General features: G+C 42.5%; 1 protein-coding gene across 2 annotated transcripts in view; it reads right to left on the reverse strand.

The window, feature by feature from the left end:
* cacna2d2a (calcium channel, voltage-dependent, alpha 2/delta subunit 2a) overlaps window positions 1-26,092 on the reverse strand; it is a 105,769-nt gene that overhangs the window by 74,718 nt on the left and 4,959 nt on the right. For both annotated transcript variants that reach the window (XM_049733437.2, XM_049733436.2), the window contains exon 3: window positions 1,043-1,159. In XM_049733437.2, the coding sequence (XP_049589394.1) occupies window positions 1,043-1,159 (117 nt within the window). The remainder of the gene's footprint in view (window positions 1-1,042; window positions 1,160-26,092) is intronic.

A 26,092-nucleotide genomic window follows, 5' to 3' on the forward strand; every position in this document is an offset into this window, starting at 1 on the left:
TCAGGTGGGGAAAAGTGCCCAAACCAATGTCATTCCAAATCCAATCATGGCCATTGGAGATGTACTGTGACGCCCCTGTTCCCTTTAGGGATCCCAACTATGGAATTAATCACGCCCCTGAGAGACCTTTGCTCCTCAGGATGAATGTGCCTCATCCCCCCAAACACCACATGCGTTCAGAAGATACACTTCCATCCTTTTTTTTTAAAGACCAAATTAAAAAATGTCAGCGCTATTCACTCTGAAGTGACCCTATTAACATCCAAATGAATGGTTGCCAAAAAGTCTTTGGTACTTATCATTTTGGCTTATTGGGTGAATTAGGGATGTTCCTGGGACAGTTTGACTCAATGCATGTTTAATTATCTGTGTGTGGGGGGGCAACAAACATTGCTTGTATCTCATTATTAACTCAACTATATAAGATTTCAAGCAATATTTACCTCACTACCTCTCACGCGTTTCAAGAAAATGTATTTGTTGCATAGAAACTCCTTTGCAAATTTACCAACTTTTAAATATACAAATACTGCATGTCAAATGTGGTGTTATGATAAAGTATATTTTCAAGATTTTTTTTTTTCAGATTAAGGATGTATTTTTTTTAGATAAAAACAGTAGTAGTAAAGTCATTATATTTGGATAGTAATATAATTTTGATGAGAGAAGAGCGGTCCAGCCTTGCCTAGTTTCCAGTTTTACACATTCCACATACATCAGTTTCTATACCTCCTCTCAGGGTGGCTGATAAACTGGAGAGTATCCCTTGGTGGCAAAAGAACCGGTGTCAACCTTGGACTGGTCGCCAATCAATCAGAAAGAACTCAAGCAACCTCCCACAGACTTCTAATCTATGGCCAATTTGAACTTAATGAACCTGAGGCATATATTGCTATGAAGGTTACATCATTTTCCATAGGGAAAATCATTTGTAAAATGAGCATCACATTGGTGTTGTGAGTCTCTGCTGCATTTATTTTAATGCCATTATGTTAACATGTCTGCATGGACTACAAAGTGCTTGAAGCATTTAGTCGCTTACCTCCAGGGCTTTCCTCTTACTGTTTAGCAGCCTGGCAATGTCCCGTGCCACTCTCTCCACGAGGTCCTTGGGGTTGTTCCTCTTAATTTCAAACTGGCTCCTCTTCTCATTGTAAATCTGCAAAACACACACACACACACACACACACACACACACACACACACACACACACACGCACGCACGCACGCACGCACGCACGCACACACGCACGCACGCACGCACGCACGCACGCACGCACGCACACACACACACACACACACACACACACACACACACACACACAGAAGCACAGTTCAGATTACACAGTGCACCTTGGTTTGTTTTAAGGGGATAAATAATTTAATCGCAGGGGAACAGCGCGCTTGCTCTAGAGTGAGCACAAATGATGGTAAACACGATCCGCCAAGCAGGCAAGCTCTCGTATGCCTTGGCACGGTAGCATAAGTAAACACGGAGCTAGGTCCTTAATGGCGCGACACTTAGCAGGGACAGCTGCGGTCTGGAACAAATTCAATAAACAGTAACTCATTTACCCTCGTCACTGTCCAAAATCCTGCGATTGAAAACTCTTTGGGTTGGAGTGAAACCTCATTTTTAGCCAGGGATGTGGTTCAGACGCACCCACAATAGATGAAAATCCACAATATGAAAAATAAGTTCCAACTGATTAATCAGTGTGGCGGCTCGGTGGGGCACTGGGTAGCACGTCCGCCTCACAGTTAGGAGGGTGCGGGTTCGATTCCACCTCCGGCCCTCCCTGTGTGGAGTTTGCATGTTCTCCCCGGGCCCGCGTGGGTTTTCTCCGGGCACTCCGGTTTCCTCCCACATTCCAAAAACATGCTTGGTAGGCCAATTGAAGACTCCAAATTGTCCCTAGGTGTGAGTGTGAGTGCGAATGGTTGTCTGTCTCTGTGTGCCCTGCGATTGGCTGGCAACCAATTCAGGGTGTCCCCCGCCTACTGCCCGATGACGGCTGGGATAGGCTCCAGCACGCCAGCGACCCCCGTGGGGACTAAGCGGTTCAGAAAATGGATGGATGGATGGATGATTAATCAGTTGATTATTAGCTGTTTAAAAATATAGATATGTAAATATTTTTTTGCCAATTTTTATAGATTATTATTAACACATGCACACGTTATATAACATAAAACAAAGATAGGACATTTAAAAAAAAAAAAAAAGGGCAAAAAAAAAAAAATCTGGCTTTTACAGAACTACAACAGCTCCTGCGTGTGTTTTACGATTTTACGGGAATTCAATAACTCTCTCAGATGCAAACATTTAAAAAAAAAAAATCTGTGTCGATACCGCAATAAAAATAATTGTGCCTATCTTCGCAGACCAAAGCCAATATTCATTTGGAGTGAGAGCAAAAATAATGATTTAAAGATTTGGAATAATTCAAACGTCAACACTTCAGTTAAATGTTTATTTACCAGCTTTCAGTTTGCTTAAAGCTGTTTTCTTTCATTTTAAACAGAAGACCACTTTGTTTAGAAAGTGCAGAGAGCTCAGCCAAACAATCAGTACTATCCGATTACTCGATGGGATAATCGGTAGAATAACAGATTTAGGAAAAAAAATACAGCCCCTTGCCAGCAGAACATCCTCTTTCAGTAAAATGTCGCAAAATACCCGCTCTACCAAGTGGGCCTATAAAGTCGTGCACTATTGCCTCAGTCACATTACTCCTGAAGTTGCAAACGTAAGCATTCCTTCAAATAAAATTCCATACGTCAAAGTGATGTGCTGATGTGCAGCAAGAGGGAAAACAAAGGCATGGCTCTGGCTCTCTCTCTATATCAAGCTGAAAGCTGGGCAGACAGCCATTGGGCCAGTGAGCAGACACATCTGGTCCCAGAGGTTCCGACAGCGCCAGTCGAGCACTCTGATGAGATTTACGTAGCGTTGCTCTTAATCTGGCCAGGCCCTGAGGGATCACAGATTGTGATTATGTCACTTTCCAGCAAAAGGTGACATAATGAGCATGAGGTACATATAATTCCAAAAGAACAAGCTATAAGCAAAGCTAACTTTTGTCGGTCCCAGTGAATAATTACGTGAAATGCCCGACTCCAAATTAAATTTGTTTTCACTTCACTAATTTTGCTCATGTGCTCCGCCTCAATTTGGAAGATTCACTACTAGCAAGCTTGCAGGTGAGGGAGGAAATTAAACATGTCGCTATAAATTAAGAGCCTTCTTCTATTATAATCGTACTAAATGTCATGGGCAATTTTCAACAACGAACTATCTGAACCTGGCAATAAATAATCAGCAGGAGTAGGCACAAAAACCTCTGCTACAATAATGCAAAACAAATTCCTCCTTAAATTGCTAAAAATAAAAATTATAGGGTCAAAAAAACAAAATTAACATATGACTTCTACTAGACGTAGTTTTGAAATCAATAAAATAACTGTGTTTAGGAATAACCACTTTAATATCTATAAAAAAAAAAAAATTATGATTGACCAGCTCTAGCGTGAAGCCATAAAATATATTGTCTCGTTGGTTACATTCTCACAAATATCAGTGATGACAGGTCAGTATTCTGTATGAGCTCCTTCTGTTTGATCAAGCTTGACACAAGCGTAATGGATCTGCCTGCTCAGTTTTTCACGACTGCTGTAGCCCATGTTTATTTGCCATCACTTACTGCCACATAAACAGAAAAGCAATTGCGTTTCCTGCATTGTATTTGTCACTTCATTGTGTTTTAATAATAGATGCCGAAAATCCCGCCAGTCAGTTACCTAAGCAGTCACTTTAATCAATTATTATTAATTATGTGTACACAGTTGGGACATGAACATCTACTGTTTATATTTGATTTAATTGATTTTACACGTCACGACCTCCAGTATTGATCGTAATTAAGTCGGTTGTTTAAACTGCACTGTAAGAAAACTATATCTTGGTTACTGGTTGCCCCTGGCTGACAACAGCAATCAACTCACTAACCTCACCATGCATAATTCATATTCAAATGAAAGTTAATTTTATATGGGGCATCTCTATTTATAAATCATGAGCATGGTCATGTTTGTTATTGGAGGGCATTAGACCAGTGGTTCCTACATGGGGGTACGTGAGATTTTAAAACATATTTTCAAAGTGGCATTTGTGCAAACGTCCGTTCAAAATATCATTATTATTATTAATCAATATTCAGAATTTTTTATTTTTATTTTAAGTATAATACTCTTTATCTTAAAAACACAGTGTCACCCATATCCCCCCAGCGTGGTATATCCCAATCATTTGAAAACCAAATTAACCGTAACATGACTGTCGTGTTGTCCATTAAAAAAATTGCAAAGATATTCATTTATTCTTGGGTTAAAACGTCTATTAGTGCTAATCAGTCATGCAAATGGCTTGAGGCTGCGAAGCCTGGGCAGCATTCTGTGCCGGCCTGTTATCCTCCGACGAGAGGTGGCTCGGCAGACCGCCGCTGACGGCCAATCAAACCTTCTGCTGTTGACACTTTACACAGGATACGACACCGGTGACTGCCAATTGCCACCAATATGCTTTAGTTGGCACGGAGGACGCAAGTGAATGAAACTCGCACATTGACGTGCTTGTGCACATCACACACATTTGTCATGCTCGTCATTAAGCCGTGATGACGGGTTCCAGTGTGCCAAAAACTCAAGAGTGGCACTGTAAACAAACAGATGGGAAGACAGAGGGTTGGAGGATGCCAGAAAAAAAAAAAGTCCCTCCGCAGGCAAGTCCAAATGTCCATCATTTTACTACCAACATAATAGGGCTGAGCTATTAATCAAATTCAAATCGTCAATTGTACAATTTAATTTTTCAAATCATAAAGGCTGGGATTTAGAAGTGCAAATTAAATCTCTGCATCGATTTGTTTGAATTATTAACAGTTTACACCTCACTTGACTGAGCCTAAGGTGGCTGGAAATAGTAACATGAGTCGCTACCACAGACAATAACTGAAATATTGAGTTTATAGTCATAGCTAATTAGTCTTACATTGCAGCAAGTGCACATTGTCGTCTGCCGTCTTTAGTTAGCAACACATACTAACGCAGTTGCATTCCTCTGTGAATTAAGCCTTCCCGACAGCTTGTGTACATGTTTTCCCACCGCTGACACTCATCATCAGTCTGTTTCTCTCTCTCTCTCTCTCCGCTGTCTCATTAAGGCATACGACTCTTCCCCAAAACATGACATCAAGTGTAGCCGTCAACGTCTCCTCTTCCCGATAAATTCGTCTGGCCTACTGCAGGCGTGGGCTTTTATTCAACTGCGTGAAGCTTCTGGTGTGTTGTGTCTTATCAAGCTCCCCGTGGAGGGGCTGCTGCCGCTCTCGGGGAGCTGAAAGAAGCCCGGTCCGCTCAGTCGAGTCCACTAATATTCCTTAATGATGCGGCATCTGTCTCTGTCAAGCAGCCAGACACGAGGCCTATTGTGGGAGACTTCACAAGGAGATAAGCAGTCCTCCCTTCTCGACACAGCAGGACAAACACATTAACAATAACAGCTTTACCGGTAAAATGTAAAAATAAGTCAAAAAGATGTTCTTTCTGTAGTTTTAAATTTTCAACTTTTATCTGTAGCAGTTATATTTGACTAAATTTGCCTTTTGGATTTTTTGGGAGTTATTCACCTGTGAAAATAGTTTGCAATTCTTCATAAAATAGGCTTTTGATTTTTTATTTTCACTTACCACTTTATTGTCTAACTGTGAATGGTTGTTTGTCTGTACTGGACAGGCCAACAACCATTCAAACTTCACATCTAGTAACAATTGTGTGCTTTTAACTAACCCAAAACACTTGTTTTAGAAATGTGGAACTAAGTCAGGAAAAAAAAAATCTAAATATGAGAACATTTTAGATTTTGGATTCAAGCCAAGAACGGATGTGAGGCTAACCACTTCGACATCGTGTCCAGCCCCCTGTGTTATTTCTAAAAACTCTCAAACAAAATCCATCATACACACAAGTATGTAAGCGGCAAACAGCCAATGCAATGCAGTCTGACCTTAAAGTAATTCAATTTTGAAATGTTAATGTCTTGTAGGGATTAACAGGTGAGGATGTGCCAAGAGTATTTTAGTACGTTGATCTTGCTTGGAGGCGGCTCGGTGGCGCACTGGGTAGCACGTCCGCCTCACAGTTAGGAGGGTGCGGGTTCGATTCCACCTCCGGCCCTCCCTGTGTGGAGTTTGCATGTTCTCCCCGGGCCCGCGTGGGTTTTCTCCGGGCACTCCGGTTTCCTCCCACATTCCAAAAACATGCTTGGTAGGCCGATTGAAGACTCCAAATTGTCCCTAGGTGTGAGTGTGAGTGTGATTGGTTGTCTGTCTCTGTGTGCCCTGCGATTGGCTGGCAACCAGTTCATGGTGTCCCCCGCCTACTGCCCGATGACGGCTGGGATAGGCTCCAGCACGCCCGCGACCCCCGTGGGGACTAAGCGGTTCAGAAAATGGATGGATGGATGGATCTTGCTTGGAAAAAAGTTCAAACAAAGTAGCAAGTAGAGATGAAAAGACCCTCACATATTCTCTCTATCATAGTGAATACTTTAGACATCTTGTTGATTTTAAATCTTTGTAAATCACTGTCTTATGTTGAAATGTGTTTATTTCTTACAAAAAGTTGTCTGTGACTAAAACGAACAATACACGCACATTTTCAGCAGAATACACACACTAGCAAAAAACTTGAGTGTTTCCAGGAATGTTGAGGACCTTAAAGAATGATAAATGATTCCAAGAAGGACCCAAAGCGGTGGTTGCGTCCTATAAACTATACAAAAAAGGCACGCAACATACGTAAATAAAGAAGAGTGGGAAAAAATAGCATTATGGATGGCAACGGGGACCCAAGGGGAAACACGGGCTATTATCTGCTAGCTCGCTGCTTCCAGGCAAACGTCACAGGAAACAAAGGCTGGCCAACGTGTTTACAAACACCCCATTCGGACAGTTTGAGATAAGCGGAGGGTGACATTGAACGGGGGAGAGAGGGGGTGGCGACATTATCACAGGGATTGTCAACCGGTGATCCAAACAGGTGGGAACAAAGAAACACAGACATGCACTCACACGGTCAAACCCCCAAAAAGCCAATAAAAGTCACCTAATCTCAATGACATACAAGTGTATTCAGCTGCAAGCGGCCTTATGGAATAATTGTAGGCTTTTGATTTTGGGTTTTGTAGCTCCCTTGGAGCTGCTTTCTAAAAACTTTGTTTTCTGAAAAAGTTCAAACATGACGGAGCCAAACGATATTTTAAAAGCTCCTCTCCAAAACAATCAATTTGGATTGGATTAAGTGAAATATATTTTTCCACAAGTGTTTTAAATTTTAATTTCTCCAATTAAAAAAAAAACTATTATCTTGAATGGAAAAGATTATCAAAAATAATTGACTTTACACAGAATTGCCCATTAAAAAAAAAACACCAAATCAGATTTTCAAATTCAGAAAGACCGATTTACTATCTATATATTACGTACGAGCTAATAGGGAACGGGGGATTTTAGGAGCGAGTCACATTTCCAACATACACGCAACACTAGCAGCCCCCTACCCTTAAAGTCACATCGCTAACTCATTTCCTCATTTTATACATTTCTTTGTGTTCATATACATTTACAAAACATTTAAAGTGTCTAAATGAATTGAAATGTATTTACAGCAAACAGGAGAGGTAAAACTATTTTTTTTTTTTTCTCCAGCGCTGACGTTCTCCTATTGGTTATGGAAGCTTATCAATTTGACATGAATAGGTGTTCACTGTACATGAAAAAGAATTAGCCGTGTCCATACAAGTGATTCAACAGCACCTTGTGGCCCCATCAGACAGCGATTCATCGCATAAGTGACTTGCAGGAGGAGAGACGAATGAAAGAAAATGTGAGCCAACCTCTCCCGTGCTCCTCTCCTCCCTTCCATCCTCCATCATGGTATTTGTCTTTTTGACGGAGATAAAGTGCAGGCTTTTTATTAACTTGCTGATGGTAGAGAATTGCTTTTCCCCCTCTATGAGGATTTCTCACATAAACAGCGGCAACAGAGTAATTCTTCTGGCGGCCATTTCTCTTCCTCCATGTTCAGCCATTAAATATAGCAAAATTTGCTGCCTTCTCATTGTAGTCCACTCAAAGTAGCCACATTAAAAGGATAAATCAAGTGATGTGTTGTAAGTTGTATGCATGATTTCACGCTTCCTCGCACTGAAGCACTTCAAACGTGCAAAACGGCACACATTATATTTTGTTACATGCGTGACAGTGTGTTTGCACGGTTGTGTGTGCATGTGTTCTTTTGAGTGGGCTGTGTGGAGGTTCTCCTGCTGAGAAGACAGAGCCTTGAGGGAGGGTTGTCTTGCTATAGCGTCTCTCCTCCTTTCCAAATTACGCACCACTTCTATGGCATTGATGAAGCCTGGCACTTGTCCATCAGTCTAACTTGGCGTGCTGCATTCATCGTCTCTTGTTATTATGATTTAAAAATTCACAGATATATAACGAAGCTCATACATTGAAGAGCCCTGATATAAATTGTGAAAATTCACTAGTAATCAAGCATCTAATAATTATCTCTATTATATTTCCTTTTTTTTTTTTTTTTAAATTCATGGTCTGAACACACATGTTTTGAAGGAGGCCGTTCTGGCAGCTAATGGGGTTAGGTTAAAACGCAGAGTATTTTTATTGGTTGTTTGGCAACATCCTTTTACTATTCAGGTGAACTCTTCAAATGTACTGGCGTTAAAAGTCAAAATCATCATAAAGTAGAGATAGAGGACTTTCATCTGACAGAGACGACCCCTATATTTCTGCAAATATCCGTCTGGAGAGTCTGTATCTAACCTGCGTGACTGTAGCTATGGCAGCCATTTTGTCCAGGCCCTCTTATCTCAGGCTCACCGCGGGCAAAACAGAGCAAAATGAAGAGGAATCCAGAGGCAATTTAAAGGCGCAGGCTGTTATATTTTAAAGTTCCTCCAACGTTATAGTCTTATATCGCACAGGTGGACTTGGACTTGGGCGGGACTGGGCTGCCCCTCTCAAACATGGCAAATCCTAACCCTGTAGGTTTTGCTTTCCCTCATGCCTGCTAAGCCTGATAAAGAGCAGCTATCTCAGAAAGCACAGCCTAATTACACACAGACAGCGCCTGGAAGGCAGACGCTATTGGTCAGTTTAGATGACATCATACAATAATTCCTTGGATTTTATCGTAAACCTCTTTAAGAAGGTACTGCCATCTTACATGACATCATGTAAAATATCCATCACAAGTAGACACTTTGATGTTTGCTTTCTTGTCAAACAAATACTTAAAGGCAATTGTTGGTGTTGACCTCATGAGACCTCAGTTCGACAAGAAAGAACTTTTTGGCTTTTTTGTTTTGTTTATGATAAACACACATGACCTCATGTATGCACCTTCATATGGAAAGGAGAATCGATCTCTATCATGCGTCACTCAAAACCTCACGGCAGTCCCACGCAGCATCACCGTGACTAAACCTGACAATCTCACACCAAATGCAAGGTCTCTCAACATCAAACATGGCCAGTGACGCTTTTATACAGCATGCCAATTTCTACCAAAGTGGCAGTTTCCATGGAAACACTTAATGACCAATAACAGAGGAAAACCTGGGGAACAGTCGATGCGAGCAAGGGGAGAGGCAGACAATGACAGAGAGGCGAGCAAAATAAAAACACGGCAATCTTGCGGAACAAAAGAAGCAATTTAGAATCGGAGGACGGCGTGAAGTCTGATTACGTTGTCACCCGTCAGTGTAAATGAGCATTAATTTCAGTGTGTCCAGTTGGGCCAGATTCATTCCCACTCTGGACCATAGAACGAGCCGAGCCTTCGTTTCATTGGGGGTAGTCAAATTATTAAGTCAGGCTCTTTGTCAAAGAGTGAGCAGGAACCACACGACATTCATATTGGAACACTGAGTACCGGCCATTTTCGACACCACTTATCCAAGACAGGATCACGGCAGGGGTTGAAGCTAACCTCAAAGTCGAAAGGCACTCTGGTCGTCAGTCGATCAAAAGGTGATTGTGAAAAGTGCAAAGACAGACAATGGATGCAGCAGAACATAAATGAGTCATGTCAACCGATACATGACCGAGATGAAAAATTAAAGCCAAAAGCATGGCTTATCTTAAAATGATCATCAACGTTTTCCTTTTATTTTCTGCCCTTTATAAGTGGCATAGGCAAAACATTTGACAATTTAGTATCTCATTTTAATTTGGTTAACCATCAGCACAATCAACAAGAAGTGAAAACGCTCAGAATGGAGTTTTATGTGAATATAAACAATAAGAAGAAACAGACTCAACAGTTGAAAGTGACTCTGCATGCTGATTTTGGAGTTTTGTTCTTCTCCAAAGTTTCATCTGTTTTCATCTCTTCCTGGCTCTTGAGTTTCATGTTGAATTCCTTCTTATCAGCTTTCTCGATTTCGGTCGTTTTTCTTGACTCGTTTTCCTGATCCGCGGCCCTTTCGGCCTGTCTTCTTTCACTCCAAAAGCGTGACCAGAAACGGGCTTTTTTCTTCTTCTTGTGAGGGTTTTCCATCAATCGCAGCCTGGCATGACATGCTTGGAGGTTCTCCATCAGCGTTTCCTCTCTGACCTTCTGGTCGCATTTGTCATTCTCTGAGGACTCCATGTGCCTCTGAAATTTCTCCTCCAGCTCCTCCACTTTCTGCTTGCTCTGCTCGAGTTGGGCCATGCGGTCTTGGAGGCTCCGCTGAAGCGCTGCAATTTGAACCTCTTGCCTCTGGAAAATCTGGTCGTTCCGCTCAGAGTCCCCTTCGTGGTCATTCAGAGTTTTTTCAAGTGCGTACATTTGAGAGTTCTGCATTTCGATTTTCTTCTCACTCTGCTGGAGCTCTTCCCTTTGCTCGTGGAGACTGTGTTCCAGAGAGGACATCTGATCTTGTTGCATTTTGACTTTTATCCTACACTGCTTAAGTTCTGCTTGTTGGACATGAAGACTTTCCTTCATATAAGCAATTTCTTCTGCTTGCTCTGCGATGATCTCACTGTTCTTCTTGCTTTCAGCTTTGAGCAACATAATCTGGTTCTGTAGCTTAATATTCTTCATTGAGCAGATGTGAAACTCATTGTAGTAGTGATCCTTCTCGGCAATGGCCGAATAGTGAAAGTTCATTAGTTTCATGTGCATTGATTTCAATGGAGAAAAGTTGCCGAGCAAGTCATTAGTGGACATTACTTGGTTGTTGATGGTGTTCATTCCGGCAACAGAAACTAAGACACTACAAAAAATCCAATTTGGGGCTAAGGCTGTACAAGGACCAACATGCTAGCAATTAGGCAAATTCAAGACATACAAGTTGGTTGTGGCTAGGCCTTTGTAACATCGCTTTGTGACACCACTTGGTGACAGAAAGATCATGTGACCCAACAAACTTTGTCTAGGGAGACGCCTTCAAAATAAGTTTTTCAAGTCTCATCGGGCGTCGTAAATAATGTCATATAATGCAAATAATGCACAGGATAAAGAGAACGGACTGAATACATTGGAGCGTTCGTAATACAATTAGATAAAATTCCGGCAGGTCAAAAATGCATGTTCAAGACTTCTTGGAAAATGCAAATTGGATTAATTCAGTAAACATACACCCTTAAAACTGCTAGGTTAAAAAAAATAAGAGGTCGGTTAGGGTTAACTGTGAATATGCAGTTGTCCACTTAAGTTTGAAGTAATACCACCATTTTATATAACAAACATGAAGCAAACGTCTCTCTCTATTAAACATGGAAAATTATGGAAGTGTTAATTATTGGACGAATGTTATCATATAAAAACACATGCTTGTTGTAACTTCTCAAAGCAAGACAGCATTCTTGCCACACACACACTCTCACCCTCCACGCACACACACTCAGGCAAGACACGCGCACACATTTCCATATGGTGGGGTATTGTGAGCTCTGGAACCGCCTTCTACCAGGTCGAACGCAATCGCTGGCTGAGGTTGCGTTCTTGATATTCTGTCTCTTTCTCGTGAATGTTTTATTGTTAACAGAATAGAATAGATCAAATCAGGAAAGATTATGAATATATATACATATGTACATTTGTAAACCAAAGACTGGAATTAACCAAAATTGCAAACATCTAGCCCATCACGCGATCTCAATCATGCTGATAACATCGTAAGAAAGTTGGATCAAATATTTAAGAAAAGGTCCTACGATGATGTCACTAAACGGCTTTGATTGGCTGCTATTAAAACGGTGTGAGGAAGAAAAAGAAATTTAGTGCATTGAAGAATAGTTCACTATTCTGGGCAGGCAGGACAAACAGTGCTAAAAAGTGCTTGTTCCGATAACAGACATGAGAAGAAGCCTCTCGAGCACTTTTGCTTTCCTTTTGTTCGCTTGACAGCTCTGACACTACATCAAAACCCTTTCATTATACGAGCCCACATTGCTCACCATCCTGCTTTCAAAAGAAACTTCGCTTGTATCAGACGGCTCAGAACAAGGAAAACAATCGACGGCGACACACAGAGGCGGCTTCAATCTTCCCAAATTGTCTGGCATAAACCATAGGCAACTTTCAAGAGCGCTGTCAATCAGCATTTTGCCCGAGCTTGTGTCATGCTCGAGGAAATGTTTCTGAAAACCCACTGCGAGGAACGTTCAGTCATTTTCTGGTTCTCATTTTAGAACATCTGAAATTACAAAGCTGCATTGCAATGTACACCTCCAGTATGTAGGTATCATAGGGGGGTACTTCAATCCATGAATTGAGAATTGAATTTCTGTATACACTTTACAATCAAGAACTAGAAATGAACAAATTAGAAGAGTAGAAAATTGTCATTAGGTCCATGCAAATTTATGGAAAATTGCTATCTTGAATAATTGGGCCTTGATTTAAAACTTGTCTTTTGGTATCGGCACTTGTGCATGAAATTCCCCCACTGTAAAAGTTGTTTCTCCAAAAAAAATGTAAAAAAACAAAACAAAAACAAAAATCAATTATGGTGTTGAAAATGAATGTGTAGCCTGCTGTATAGGAATTCTAAAATGATCAACTGTTTGGGTAATGCCATCTGTATGCTATACGATCAATGACAGGGTACTTACCTTTCTTTGTGTACGTTGTTAAATAAACATGAGTGCTCTGCAACCTGACTTTTTTAAAGACTTGCTTTGAAAATAGGTCTCCAGGGAATATTTGTTGCAATGCAGCATTCGTAAATGTTGAAATCTACACAAGCACATTATTGTATTTTGACTCTGTGACGCTCAACATGATATCCAGCACAATTCCTGTGTCAATGTTTTTACATTCACGTGTAAAATATGTGAATGCAAAAAGAACTTTAGTCCAGACTGACTTGAAGGCAAAGAATGATCCTCTTAAGAGTCTCCAATCACCGCGGCACATACATTTGCAAAGCTCCAACACTCCACAAAAAAAACAAAAAAAAAAAACATGAAATGCTTATTCCTCAAGCTAACTTTTCCACTTGAACGTGCACAATCACCCAAAACTCTTTTGTGTGTCTAAGAGACGAGGAACAGTCGGAGCATGATTCTAATACCTGTGTTGCTTATTTCCTCCCTAATAAATGAGATAATTTTCCCTGTACCGCTAATGTAATGGGAAGCGGTGAGAGCTCGTTCAAACACAATGAGCTCGGAGATAGTGCGAACTAGTTAAACGTCTATGCACTCATCCTCAAAAAATATCATCTTCTGTCATTAGCAGAATTGAAACGATCAAGACTGAATAGCCCGAGAAGGCCTCCATTGTGGAGGCTTGGGAGTCAAAAGCACGGGGAGCGTTTTTTTTTTTTTTTTTTTTTTTTCTCAGATGAACTCAATTAAAAACGCTGCCGGATGAATGAGATTTGATTATTTCTTCACTTGGATGGCTAACGTTTAATGGCGGGCTACCAGAAGACATGCTGCATTTTCTTCTCCCCCTTCACAGTTGAAACACTGAAATGATTAAAAACAAAATCAAAAGGTACCGGAATTTCAGTTTGATATTAAGCAATGACGAATAAGAAAAGCAGCCTCTTGTCCTTTAACGCTGGATGTCGCAAACATTGTCAAAAGTGCAACAAAATGAACACGTGCCATATGCTATGTTATCTACGTGTGTTAGCAAACTAGCGGTTACCCAATTAAGGGAACACTGTACTATCATATTATAAAATCAGAAGCACAATGCTTAATTATAGATTTGAATTCCTGGAAGCAGTTACAAAACTTTAAAAAATTGAAAACACACAAGCACCTACCGTATTTGCCGGTGTATTGGTCGACCTTTTTCGATCCAAAATCGACCGAAAAAAATCGACCTCGACTTATACACCGAGTCATAAAATTTAACTTCGTATTCATCGCTTCAAATGTGATGGTAACCAAGGCCGTTTCTCATGCATCTCATTGTGCGTTGTACTTAGAAAATTTGAACCGGGCGGCGTGCGCGAGTGCGCGGCCCGCTGGAAGTCGAATGAGGCTCAGCAATCTCCTCCGCGGTGCTTATAAACAGCCGATCCGCTCGGCGGGGGCTATTTTCGGCCACTCGGCGCGTGCGCACGGCCTCCCGGATGTGCCGGGCGGCGTGCGCGAGTGCGCGGCCCGCTGGAAGTCGAATGAGGCTCAGCGATCTCCTCCGCGGTGCTTATAAACAGCCGATCCGCTCGGCGGGGGCTATTTTCGGCCACTTGGCGCGTGCGCACGGCCTCCCGGATGTGCCGGGCGGGTGCGCGAGCTCGCCGGCCGCTGGAAGTCGAATGAGGCTCCGCGATCTCCTCCGCGGTGCTTATAAACAACCGATCCGCTCGGCGGGGGCTATTTTCGGCCACTTGGCGCGTGCGCACGGCCTCCCGGATGTGCCGGGCGGGTGCGCGAGCTCCCTGGCCGCTGGAAGTCGAATGAGGCTCCGCGATCTCCTCCGCGGTGCTTATAAAGTGCCGATCCGCTCTGCTTGGAGCTATTTCCGGCCTCCCGTTGGTGCCGGGCGGCGTGCGCGAGCTCGCCGGCCGCTGGAAGTCGAATGAGGCTCCGCGATCTCCTCCGCGGCGCTTATAAACAGCCGCATGCGCACGGCCTCCCGGAATTTGAACACATTTCGTCAATAAATTTCGCATATTGAATTTTGAAGTTTAATATAATGCAACAATTGAGCTCGACTTATACAAAGGATATATCATAAAATCGTAAATTTCCGTCGAATTTTAGGGGGTCGACTTATACACCGAGTCGACCTGTACACCGGCAAATACGGTAATTGCCTTTAACCGCCAATATGAATCCATGATGTGGCTGTATTGTCTTCTAATGGACACAAAACCCCACACACACGTACACATTCTACGACACACCCATCGTCCTCTACATCTCATTGTTGGTTCTGCATTACAATAAAGAGACTTCAATCAAATCCTGAAAGAAGCGTCTGTCAAATCCAATCCAGTACAAACCATTTGTTTCTTTTTTCCCACTCAGCAGACCAGGAATTACAAGCACACATACACGATACGATCCCACTCTGATCAGTTCAGCTGAGTGTAGGTGAATTATTCATAACGAGAATGTTTACAAGCGGGCCTCAGCTGCAATGGTGGGGAAAAAAAGTGTTTCAGCATGTTGCAGGCTGGCACGAGAGGGCCACACATTGTCAAATGTGATTAGCAACTTCAGTCTTGATTATAGAAGAAGCATTGTCGTTTACTTTGGATGATAAACACAGCGGGTAAGATACGGTCGCAGGTTAAAAGGTTAAAAGGAGTCTTGTTGTTTGGCTAGTAGGAAGAGGCTATGGGCACTGCAGCCATCTATGCGGTCAAACCAACGTGACATTAAACTAATGGATCGTAAGCTTTAAAGGAGACAAAGTGTTTCTGCATGTTTAGCAGCACAGATGGAACAATGTGAACATACTCTATATCACTGATGGTAAACCCAAGACCCGGGGGCCAGATACGGCCAGCCACATCATTTCATGTGGCCCGCAAAAGCAAATTGGGCATTGACTTCATGTGTCAATACTAAAAATGCAAACTGTCTTCATTCTTAAACAATAGCGATGTTGCTAGCAATGTTTGTAGCCATTTATCTTTTTAAAACAGTTTCACTAGACTGTGATTTCAAAACTAGTTCATCAATTTGTTGTGATTTGTTCATAGTGGCCCACGACAAAAATAAATAATGTAGTGGTGTCACTTCAAATTGGTGATAAAAACGAAAAAGATTGACTATGTTAGCACTTGATTATGCTGATATAATAACTCTTAAATTTAACCTGCTCCAGTTGCGCTGCCTCCAGGCCAGAGATTTACGCAAGGCTTCTTTCTCTCATTGTGTTGCTGTTGCGTGGGTCTGTATTGAAAAGCGGCGGGAAAAAAACAATACCAGGGCAAACATGCGATAAAATAAAAAGGCTTCCACCCACGCACACAAATGCCTCACATCGCCACACACCGACAGTTATTACGAATGATGAAATGCTGTAATATAGTTGCTTTGATATTTTTATTCCTTACACTTGTCCTCTCGGTCACAGATCTGTGATTTAATCTACAAGCCATTTGTGTGTCAGCAGGAGCGTCAATGCTATGGGTTATTTTGCACATGCAGGAGGAATCATAATTTGGCTGCATTAGACTCACAAATGTCCCTACAGGTCTCTAAATTTAAACCGATAACCTAACTAAGCGTATGCTAAATTACAGCGCAAGAAGACTATTTATTTCCAGCAAAGCACCCCGGCGTGTGTTTGCAGGTAATACAGTAAAATGAGCTGAGGTAAGTGAAAATGGTGCAGACAATAAAAGGCCATCAGGGAGGAGCAGAAGACGGCAAGTTAATGAAATATGAATGTGTCTACTGAATAGTGTCACCTCCCAATGACGGCGGCGGGATATTAAAAGTATACAGCGTCTGCGCCACCTCCAATCAGCACAGGGTTCATCGTCCCGTTCTTCATCACCATTTGCCATGCACGACACCTGTTTTGCTCGCATGATGGCTTCCACGCCTATTTGTCAAAAATGGGAGTTTAATTTACGTAGAATTAAATTTGATGCCGGGAATCTTAATCTGTTTTGCTGGTGTTCATAGAGTGGTTGAAGGTTGGCTACCTTTGCAGCTAGGAAACACCTCGAAGCCAAGATTTAAATAAATAAATACATTTGAAATGGATCAATAAAAGTGATTAGCCACCCAGCCTTAGCGTGACATCATCGCAACGGTGTCTCATCGAGTAGCGATGGAGCCATCTTGCAAGAGGACAAAAACGGAATGCCACTTGACCCACTTTAATTCAGGAAAAAAAAAAAATACATGATAGGCACTCACATAAACACCTCCGCATCACTCGTGATGACACTCAACCTCACCACCTGCAAACACGTTCCTTTTTTTTTTCTCCCACACTGTTATTCCCACTCGTTTGAAGTTTGATCTTCCCGCAGTGAAGAAACGGCCACCGCGGTGGAGGGCAAAACTCCATCTGTTTCATTTCAATATGAATGTTGGCTTGGTGAAGCGGTGGCGGGGAAACGTGAAATTGTGGCTGGAATACAGAGTGGACACGCGAGGTTAATTTGAACACTCTTTGATGTCTGTCGGTGTGTGAAATGAGCTGGTGGTCCAGAGTTCATGCAAATACACGCACGCGCACAAACGCGCACGTATAGTACATGCACACACACACACGTTGGTTCGCAAAACCCGATTTTCCAATTTGAATTGTTTTTTTTATTTTGGTTACATCCCAATAAGTAGCACTTCAGTATCCCAGAACATTATCTATTTTCTATTGGCCCAATCTCTTGATAATCAAAAGGCTACACAACAAACTGATGAATAACTAGTTTTAAAATCAGCTTTTCAAATATCTTTTTAAAAGATGAATGCTAATAAAAATCCTAGGATTTTTTTTCTATTCTTTACAAGTGAAGACAATTTGTGAATTCAGCATTCACACAAAGTCGATGCACAATTTTTCTTTGCGGGCCACAAAATAATATGGTGGGCCGTATCTGGCCCCTGGGCCTTGTGTTTGACACCCATGATCTGGTGGAAGAGAAATAAATGAGTCGGATAAATTCAATTATGATGTTTACAACGTGATTTTCTTGAACACATAACAAAAAAATAACAAAAGTAATGGTATCCAAAATGTCCTATCAAATGGAAAAGAGCACCAAAATAGAGAAAAAGGTCTCTTCCAAATAGAAATCCAAACACACACTCCAGGATTTAACCTGCAAACATCGTCAAACGCGTAACACACACACACACACACACACACACACACACACACACACACACACACACACACACACACACACACACACACACACACACACACACACACACACACACACACACACACACACACACGCACACACGCACACACACACACACACACACACACACACGCTCACATGACATGGGCATGACAATGAAAGCTGAGCTGCCTGTAGGCAAACACTGACTCTGGCTTACATACACAATGCCTACTTTAAGTAGATTCTACCGACATGCAGCTGTAATAAAATTACTTTTTAACTCTCCTTGACAATATTTCCACTAATCAATAACCTCCAGGGAATATTCAACAATTTCCCAAGGAATCTTTTGGGATAAATGCAGTGTTTTAACATTTTTGAAAGCTAAAATGAAGAGTCTGTGCCAGAATTCTAAATAAACTGAACCGTTTACTAGGAGAGCATTAAGAAGTCCTGCCAATTAGTGGGTCTACTACTGAGCCTGAAAATATCAATAATGGGCTTGTGTAGTAAGCATATAATCACTAGTGTGTCGTTGAAGGTGGCCCGCTATTGAACCCATTAGAAAGTGAAAGCCATTATTAAAATTGTATAACAGCAGCGTGAGCAAAAACGGCTGATGGCAACAAACACCATTATCTTTGAATAACCATAATCAAATACCGTATTTGCCGGTGTATAAGTCGACTCGGTGTATAAGTCGACCCCCTAAAATTCGACGGAAATTTACGATTTTATGATATATCCTTTGTATAAGTCGAGCTCAATTGTTGCATTATATTAAACTTCAAAATTCAATATGCGAAATTTATTGACGAAATGTGTTCAAATTCCGGGAGGCCGTGCGCATGCGGCTGTTTATATCGCGGAGCCTCATTCGACTTCCAGCGGCCGGCGAGCTCACGCACGCCGCCCGGCACCACCGGGAGGCCGGAAATAGCTCCAAGCCGAGCGGATCGGCACTTTATAAGCACCGCAGAGGAGATCGCGGAGCCTCATTCGACTTCCAGCGGCCAGCGCACTCGCGCACGCCGCCCGGCACCACCGGGAGGCTGTGCACACGCGCCAAGTGGCCGGAAATAGCTCCCGCCGAGCGGATCGGCTCTTTATAAGCACCGCGGAGGAGATTCCAGAGCCTCATTCGACTTCCAGCAGCCGGCGAGCTCGCGCAGGCCGCCCGGCACATCCGGGAGGCCATGCGCACGCGCCAAGTGGCCGGGAATACCTCCCGCCGAGCGGATCGGCTGTTTATAAGCACCGCGGAGGAGATCGCGGAGCCTCATTCGACTTCCAGCAGCCGGCGAGCTCGCGCACGCCGCCCGGCACAGCCGGGAGGCCGTGCACACGCGCCGGGTGGCCGAAAATAGCTCAGGCCGAGCGGATCGGCACTTTATAAGCACCGCGGATGAAATCGCGGAGCCTCATTCGACTTCCAGCGGGCCGCGCACTCGCGCGCGCCGCCCGGTTCAAATTTTCTAAGTGCCAACGGCTCTTGCGCCATAAAGAGTCCGCCTCGGCTGGTTCCCCATGTCGGCCAGAACAAGTCAAAATTCGGCCTCTTCCCCTGGAAGTCCGGCCAAGTTTGGCGAATATTTTCTAAGTGCCAACGACTCAACCGCCGTAAAGTGTCCGCCTCGGCTGGTTCCCCATGTCGGCCACCACAAGTGAAAATTCGGCCTCTTCCCCTGGAAGTCTGGCCAAGTTTGGCAAATATTTTCAAAGTGCGAACGACTCAACCGCCGTAAAGTGTCCGCCTCGGCTGGTTCCCCGTGTCGGCCACCACAAGTGAAAATTCGGCCTCTTCCCCTGGAAGTCCGGCCAAGTTTGGCGAATATTTTCAAAGTGCCAACGACTCAACCGCCGTAAAGTGTCCGCCTTGGCTGGTTCCTCCGGTCGGCCAGAACAAGTGAAAATTCGGCCTCTTCCCCTGGAAGTCTGGCCAAGTTTGGCGAATATTTTCTAAGTGCCAACGACATTCATTTAGACACGCCGATTGAATGTTTACGTACCGGTAGTTATTGTCGTTGCTTGACGCGCGATGACTCGCACATTCGCTCAATACCCAGTACTTCCCCCTAGCAGTCATCGTCGCTGCCTGGCTTTCGATGTCCGTTATTGAGGTGAGAATATTTGAAATTGTTGCTGAGGATGCGTGTTAATGCGACGAACGCTTTATAATGATTCAGTTTCTCGCTGTTTGATGAGCCTGACGGACGTACACCCACGCACAATGAGATGCATGAGAAACAGCCTTGGTTACCATCACATTTGAAGCGATGAATACGAAGTTAAATTTTATGACTCGGTGTATAAGTCGAGGTCGATTTTTTTCGATCGATTTTGGATCAAAAAAGGTCGACCAAAACACCGGCAAATACGGTAAATGGGTACTGTCTTGTTATAGGAGCTGTAGGCAATATATTTGTTGTGCTCCAGGGCCCCCCCTACAGGTGGGATGCTAAATTTATTTTGTATACGAGTATATGAGTCTGTGGTAGTCAAACTCACACGCATGAACACTTTACATGGTTTAATGAACCATACCTGCATGATTTGGAATGTGGGAGATCATTGATTTCATTTCTGCAATTTTTCCACTCGGCACAAAATAATCCTTTTTTTGTTTTTTTTTTAACATGCATATAACCTGTGGACATTTTTGGTGTACCTAGCAAACAACAAACCATGCCATGTTAAGGCTAGTGGTAATTACTAGTCTACTGAAAATTTGTTATAGTCATTTTAAAGTTCTTAAAAATGCTGCCACAAAAGCCAAGAAACAAGGGAAATCTTAGGATATGTTGAATATATTCAATATATATAGCAAGGGGCAAAATAAAGGCTCAATGTGACAGATGTGCCTTTTTCCGCATTATATCAATAACAACACAAAGCATGAAATCGCTGTCCAAAAATGTGTCTTTTCAATTTCCTGGTGAAATGGAAAAAAAAAATGTTACATAAACCAAACAAGGCTATGTATGAGCAAGAATAAGCCCACAGCGCACATGAGTGAGTATGTTTGCAACGCAGCAATTGTAGTGGTGGAGCATAAATCCTATCAAGCAAAGGAGCCCTGGGAAAAAGGCCAGAGGCGGAGATGAGAGTGAGTCCAGCTCAGCGCCAAAGGAGGAGGTGGGTAAGAGAAAGGAAGTTGGGCGGGCAGGCGGGCGGGCGGGCAGGCGGGCGGGTGGGTGGGGGCGCCTTCTCTTCCAGAGACACATTTTTTGAACCTAAGAAAGTGAAGAGCAAGCTGTAGAATGCGAAAGCTGAGTCTTACGTGATCAAACGCTTTTCTTGGTCTTCAACCTTATTTTAAAAAGAGCCACCCACCAGCTCGGCAAGCCAATTAAACTTATTCACAAGTGTGACCAATTAATCCAAGTCTCAGGTGAGGGAGGCAGAAAAGAAAACCTCAGAGACCCTAAACTCCAGCAGACAAAACACAGCCATTAAAATCTAAACACAAGTCGCCTGGAATAAGAAAAGAACAGCATAGCCGCCACTTTACACACACACACAGAAGCGCTCCCTCAGCTCTAAATGGGGAAAAAAAAATCACTCCACACCTGGACGTTTTGAGGCATCATGTCACTCCACACTGCCGCAACAAAGTCGGGGGGAACCTTTTTTTTTTTTTTTAACTGTAAAACTATTCTATGTAGAATATGTACAATTCTGTATGTTTCGACCATATTGGATTATTTCCTATGGGAAACAGTGTTTTGATTTTCTTACAATTTGGTTCCAGTCAGACTTTCTGGATAAATCACAAAACCAAGCTTCCACTGTATTTGCACGTTGTTGGCATGCCGGGGTGAAAATACCAGCAGTCCATTAAAAAGTAGAAAAGTAATACAAACACGGGGAAAGGGGCAGTGAGTCTACATAATGTATTTTTTCTAAAGCCTATATATTAAAAGATAGCCATTTTAAGGAAGTGTCTCTAATGCCAACCGGGCGATATCTGCATGCGGGCCTGCGCTCTGCTGATAGATGCATTCATATCACCATTGCCGAGGAATCCTTGTAACCTTTGCCGGTGTCAGAAAAGCAATAAAAGGGCAGAAAAATAAATAGTGTACGCTTGTGAAGCCTCGTGTTTTCCTGTCAGCCTAAAGCTGGGAGTAATGGTGCTGACCAGCTCTCACACTGCTTAACGTTCAGCTAGCCACTCTTTTTATGTGCCTCTCGTGTCCACTTAGTTTGGCTGTGCATTAGCTTCCTGTTTGGCACGAGTGAACGAGCTGAAGGCTAAAGCTGGCGCTCGACTCGAGTGGCGACTTCTTTGGGGGTGATGCGAAGGTCCTAAACAGAATCAACATGCTTTGCCAACAGACCGTGGCTAAGCTTTCTTGACCCTGATGATCCTTTGTGCCAGGTTTACGGGCAACCCATATGAAAGAGGACACGGACTCTAATTGTACGGCTCATCGTGATTAGAGCTGGTTAGCGTACCTAAGCTAAAACAAATAAGCATTGAAAACAATGAACACAATCTATAGTGAATAACATCTAGTCTAGTTTCCTTCGGAGGGCCATTATGACTGTCAACCCAAATAAATGTCTGAACATCTCATATATTACATTATAGGCTACACAACAAACTGATTTACTAGTTTTGAAATCAGGGACTATTAAAAACTGTTCAATTTTTTTAAAAAGATGAGTGGTAATACAAAAAAATAGCAACAGTTAAGACGATTTGCAATTGCAATGTAGTACTGACACAAAGTCCATGCAAAATATGTCTTAAATATAATACACTACGGGCCAAATTTGGCCCGCTGGCCAAAGTTTGACACCCTGATCTAGTAAACTACAGTGGAACCTTCGTTTGTGAATTGAATCTAAGGGTTGACCTATTTTAGTGATCGCTTGAGTATTTGTAATTGACGGTATGTTAAAGATGACTTGGGCTAACAAAATAATACACTGTTTCTAGCTATTGACTGTAAATCAATCTTAATGTAAGGACCAGAGGTAACCTCAAACACGCGTTGCCATGGTGCATCTACTTAAGACTCAAAGCTGAACGGGACCAGCTGCGTATCGCTCCTACATAAGGAGTTTGCACACATTCAGATACAAGTTGCTGCTGTGAAACATCCAAGGAGCAAGGGGAGAGTTGTGAATTCTGTAGCAGTCCCTCTCTAGCCTTTAAAGGTAACTTCACACAGTGAGAGGAGGAGCAGCCATTGAATTTTCCTGTAAACTGAGAACGGAGGCCAAACAAATGGCAACTTCATGTCATTGGTCGTATGACGGATCAGTGAAAAGGAGAAGCTTTTAATCATTAGAATCCTTAATTCTTAATTGAATTGGATTTCAGGACATGTTAACGTTGTTAGCGCTAACCCTGTGAATTTTGTTTGATCAAAAATGACCTTAAAAACATAATGAACTCGTTTCAAATAATAGTTTCTTCATTTTTATGTTTTAACACTTTTTTGACAACACAAAAATCGAAACATGTGAAGTTTTTCCAGTTTTTACATCCAAATGCACATCGACTGTCTACGAAAATAGAGCCCATAATTCCAGCAACATTGCGTGAAAGAGGGTGGAGTTAACCTGCAGACAGCTGGCCTGTGTGAAGGGCAAGTGATACCAAGACACAAAATGTCTATGAAATTAAACATTAATCTCCTCTGTGATGGAGTGAATCCAAGAGCCATTAAGCGCTATTGCATCCCCGCCCCCCTCAACTATGTGTGTGTGTGCACGTGTGCATACGTTTGTATTCCTATGGATGTCTGGCACTTTCCATTTTCCAGTAATTAAGAGAAGCAAAGAAAAAATGGAGCGGGTGTTCATGGAAGCGCGGTGGACAAATTTTCAGCATTCAGGTTTTCAACTTAGGGCCTCATTCACCTTGATGATGGTCTTTTTTTTTTTTGCAACACAATTTCTGAGAAATTGCCTGAATTTGCCCAAGTTCTTAGAACATACATCAATCATAAGTAGCAGAAAACGTGCAAAATGGTGCTACTGCATAATGGACAAAAATGACGCCTTTACAAATATGGCTGCGGAAATATGCTACGTTACATATGATAACATGTGTATGCGTGGGTGTGGGCGCTCTACACACGTGTCTATTAAAACCCGAGGATGTGGAAACAATGGCGACGTCCGTTGTTGTCTCTCGTCATCGCGCACTGGAACACATCAAACGCAATTGCAGGATAATATGGAGACTATAAACAGCATCCACATGCTTAAATGATGCAACTCTCAAGAATCTTAGTTATTGTGAAATCTGGCTTTGCAAATTGGAAATACATGTAAAGAACATAAAAAAAAAAAAGGCTGACCATCTTTGTTAATTGTTTATGAGATTCATCATTGGTACTCCACAAGCTCTCAAAAATCTTTCCTCCTACACTCCAACAGTCGCCTACGCTCCTTGTCTATCCTCACACTCCCAAACTTCGACTCCTTTGCACATGCAGCTCTAACAAAACATAGCGGACTTTTCATTAGGTACAATGGCGCATACGTAATAAGATCTAGTGCAAAATGGCTGCTACCAAGATACAAAAGCTCAATTTTAATTGATACACAAAAATAAGTATTCATTTCCAAATAGGTTGTAGTTTGCAGTGGTAGCAGCTCTTGAAAAAAAATCTAATCAGTTCCTACGGGGTGCTCTGTTTATGGATACATTTCCTAGAAGTGATGACAGGAAAGACGCAGTTTCCTTGCTAAAGAAGGTCGCAGTGCCCTTGTGGGTGGCGCCAAAAACACAAATTCTGAGGGGGGGGGAGGGGGGGGGCATCACATTGCTGTGACATAATTGAGTTAGTATGAGAATGTGAGTGAGTGAACTCGAGCCTGTAAATAAATAAATAAATAAACAAGATCGTGTAAACTGGACTGCCTCGAGGGGATACGTTAGTAAGTGAATAACAATTTTTATTAGGTGACCCAAATATCAAATCAGGATGATGCAGAGCAGTTGCACACCACTACAAACTACAACGAGCAATAAAGGAAGGGCAGTATACTTACTGCTCTTCATTGGCTCCTTTTGAATTTATGTACAAAAAGTGCTTCTCAAATAAATAATCAGAGTATTAGAGCTCAGAGAGTAATTTTTTTTTAATTCGCAAATGTAGCTTCACTTTTTGTTTTTACAGGCAATAGCCTGTAAAAAGCCGCTGTCAATTACTTGCCATTTTCCGTATAAATCTTTTAAAAATATATTAAAACAATTATTATTCCCTTCTTCCAACATTGCGGTCAACTTATTTTCTCTCATGCCCCGAAAGAAATCAGCAGTGGGACCTAAACAGACCGCATCCGACTGCTTTCTCACACTCGGCAAAACCCAAAATAAAATTGGCACACAATTAAGAGGATTTTAGTATGTGGGAAGAAAATAAGCATGAGAAAAGGGGAGAAAAGTGAAATAAAAAGGGATGTGATCTAGTTAGCAGCTGGCAAGATTTCTATCAGGCACATATATGGCTAGACATCCATTTAGAAAACGGCAATCCTAAGCACACTGGGCCATTCAGCAAGACACGTGATCATTCCCATTAAAGGCCTTGACAAATTCCCTGACACACACACACACACACACACACACACACACACACACACACACGCACACACACACACACACACACACACACACACACACACACACACACACACGCACACACACACACACACACAACCATATGGACACCCTGCGCGAGACGTGCAGACAAAGCAGCGTCATGGATGCCA

This window comes from Syngnathus scovelli, chromosome 11 (assembly GCF_024217435.2).
Source record: "Syngnathus scovelli strain Florida chromosome 11, RoL_Ssco_1.2, whole genome shotgun sequence".
Classification (NCBI taxonomy): Eukaryota; Metazoa; Chordata; class Actinopteri; order Syngnathiformes; family Syngnathidae; genus Syngnathus; species Syngnathus scovelli.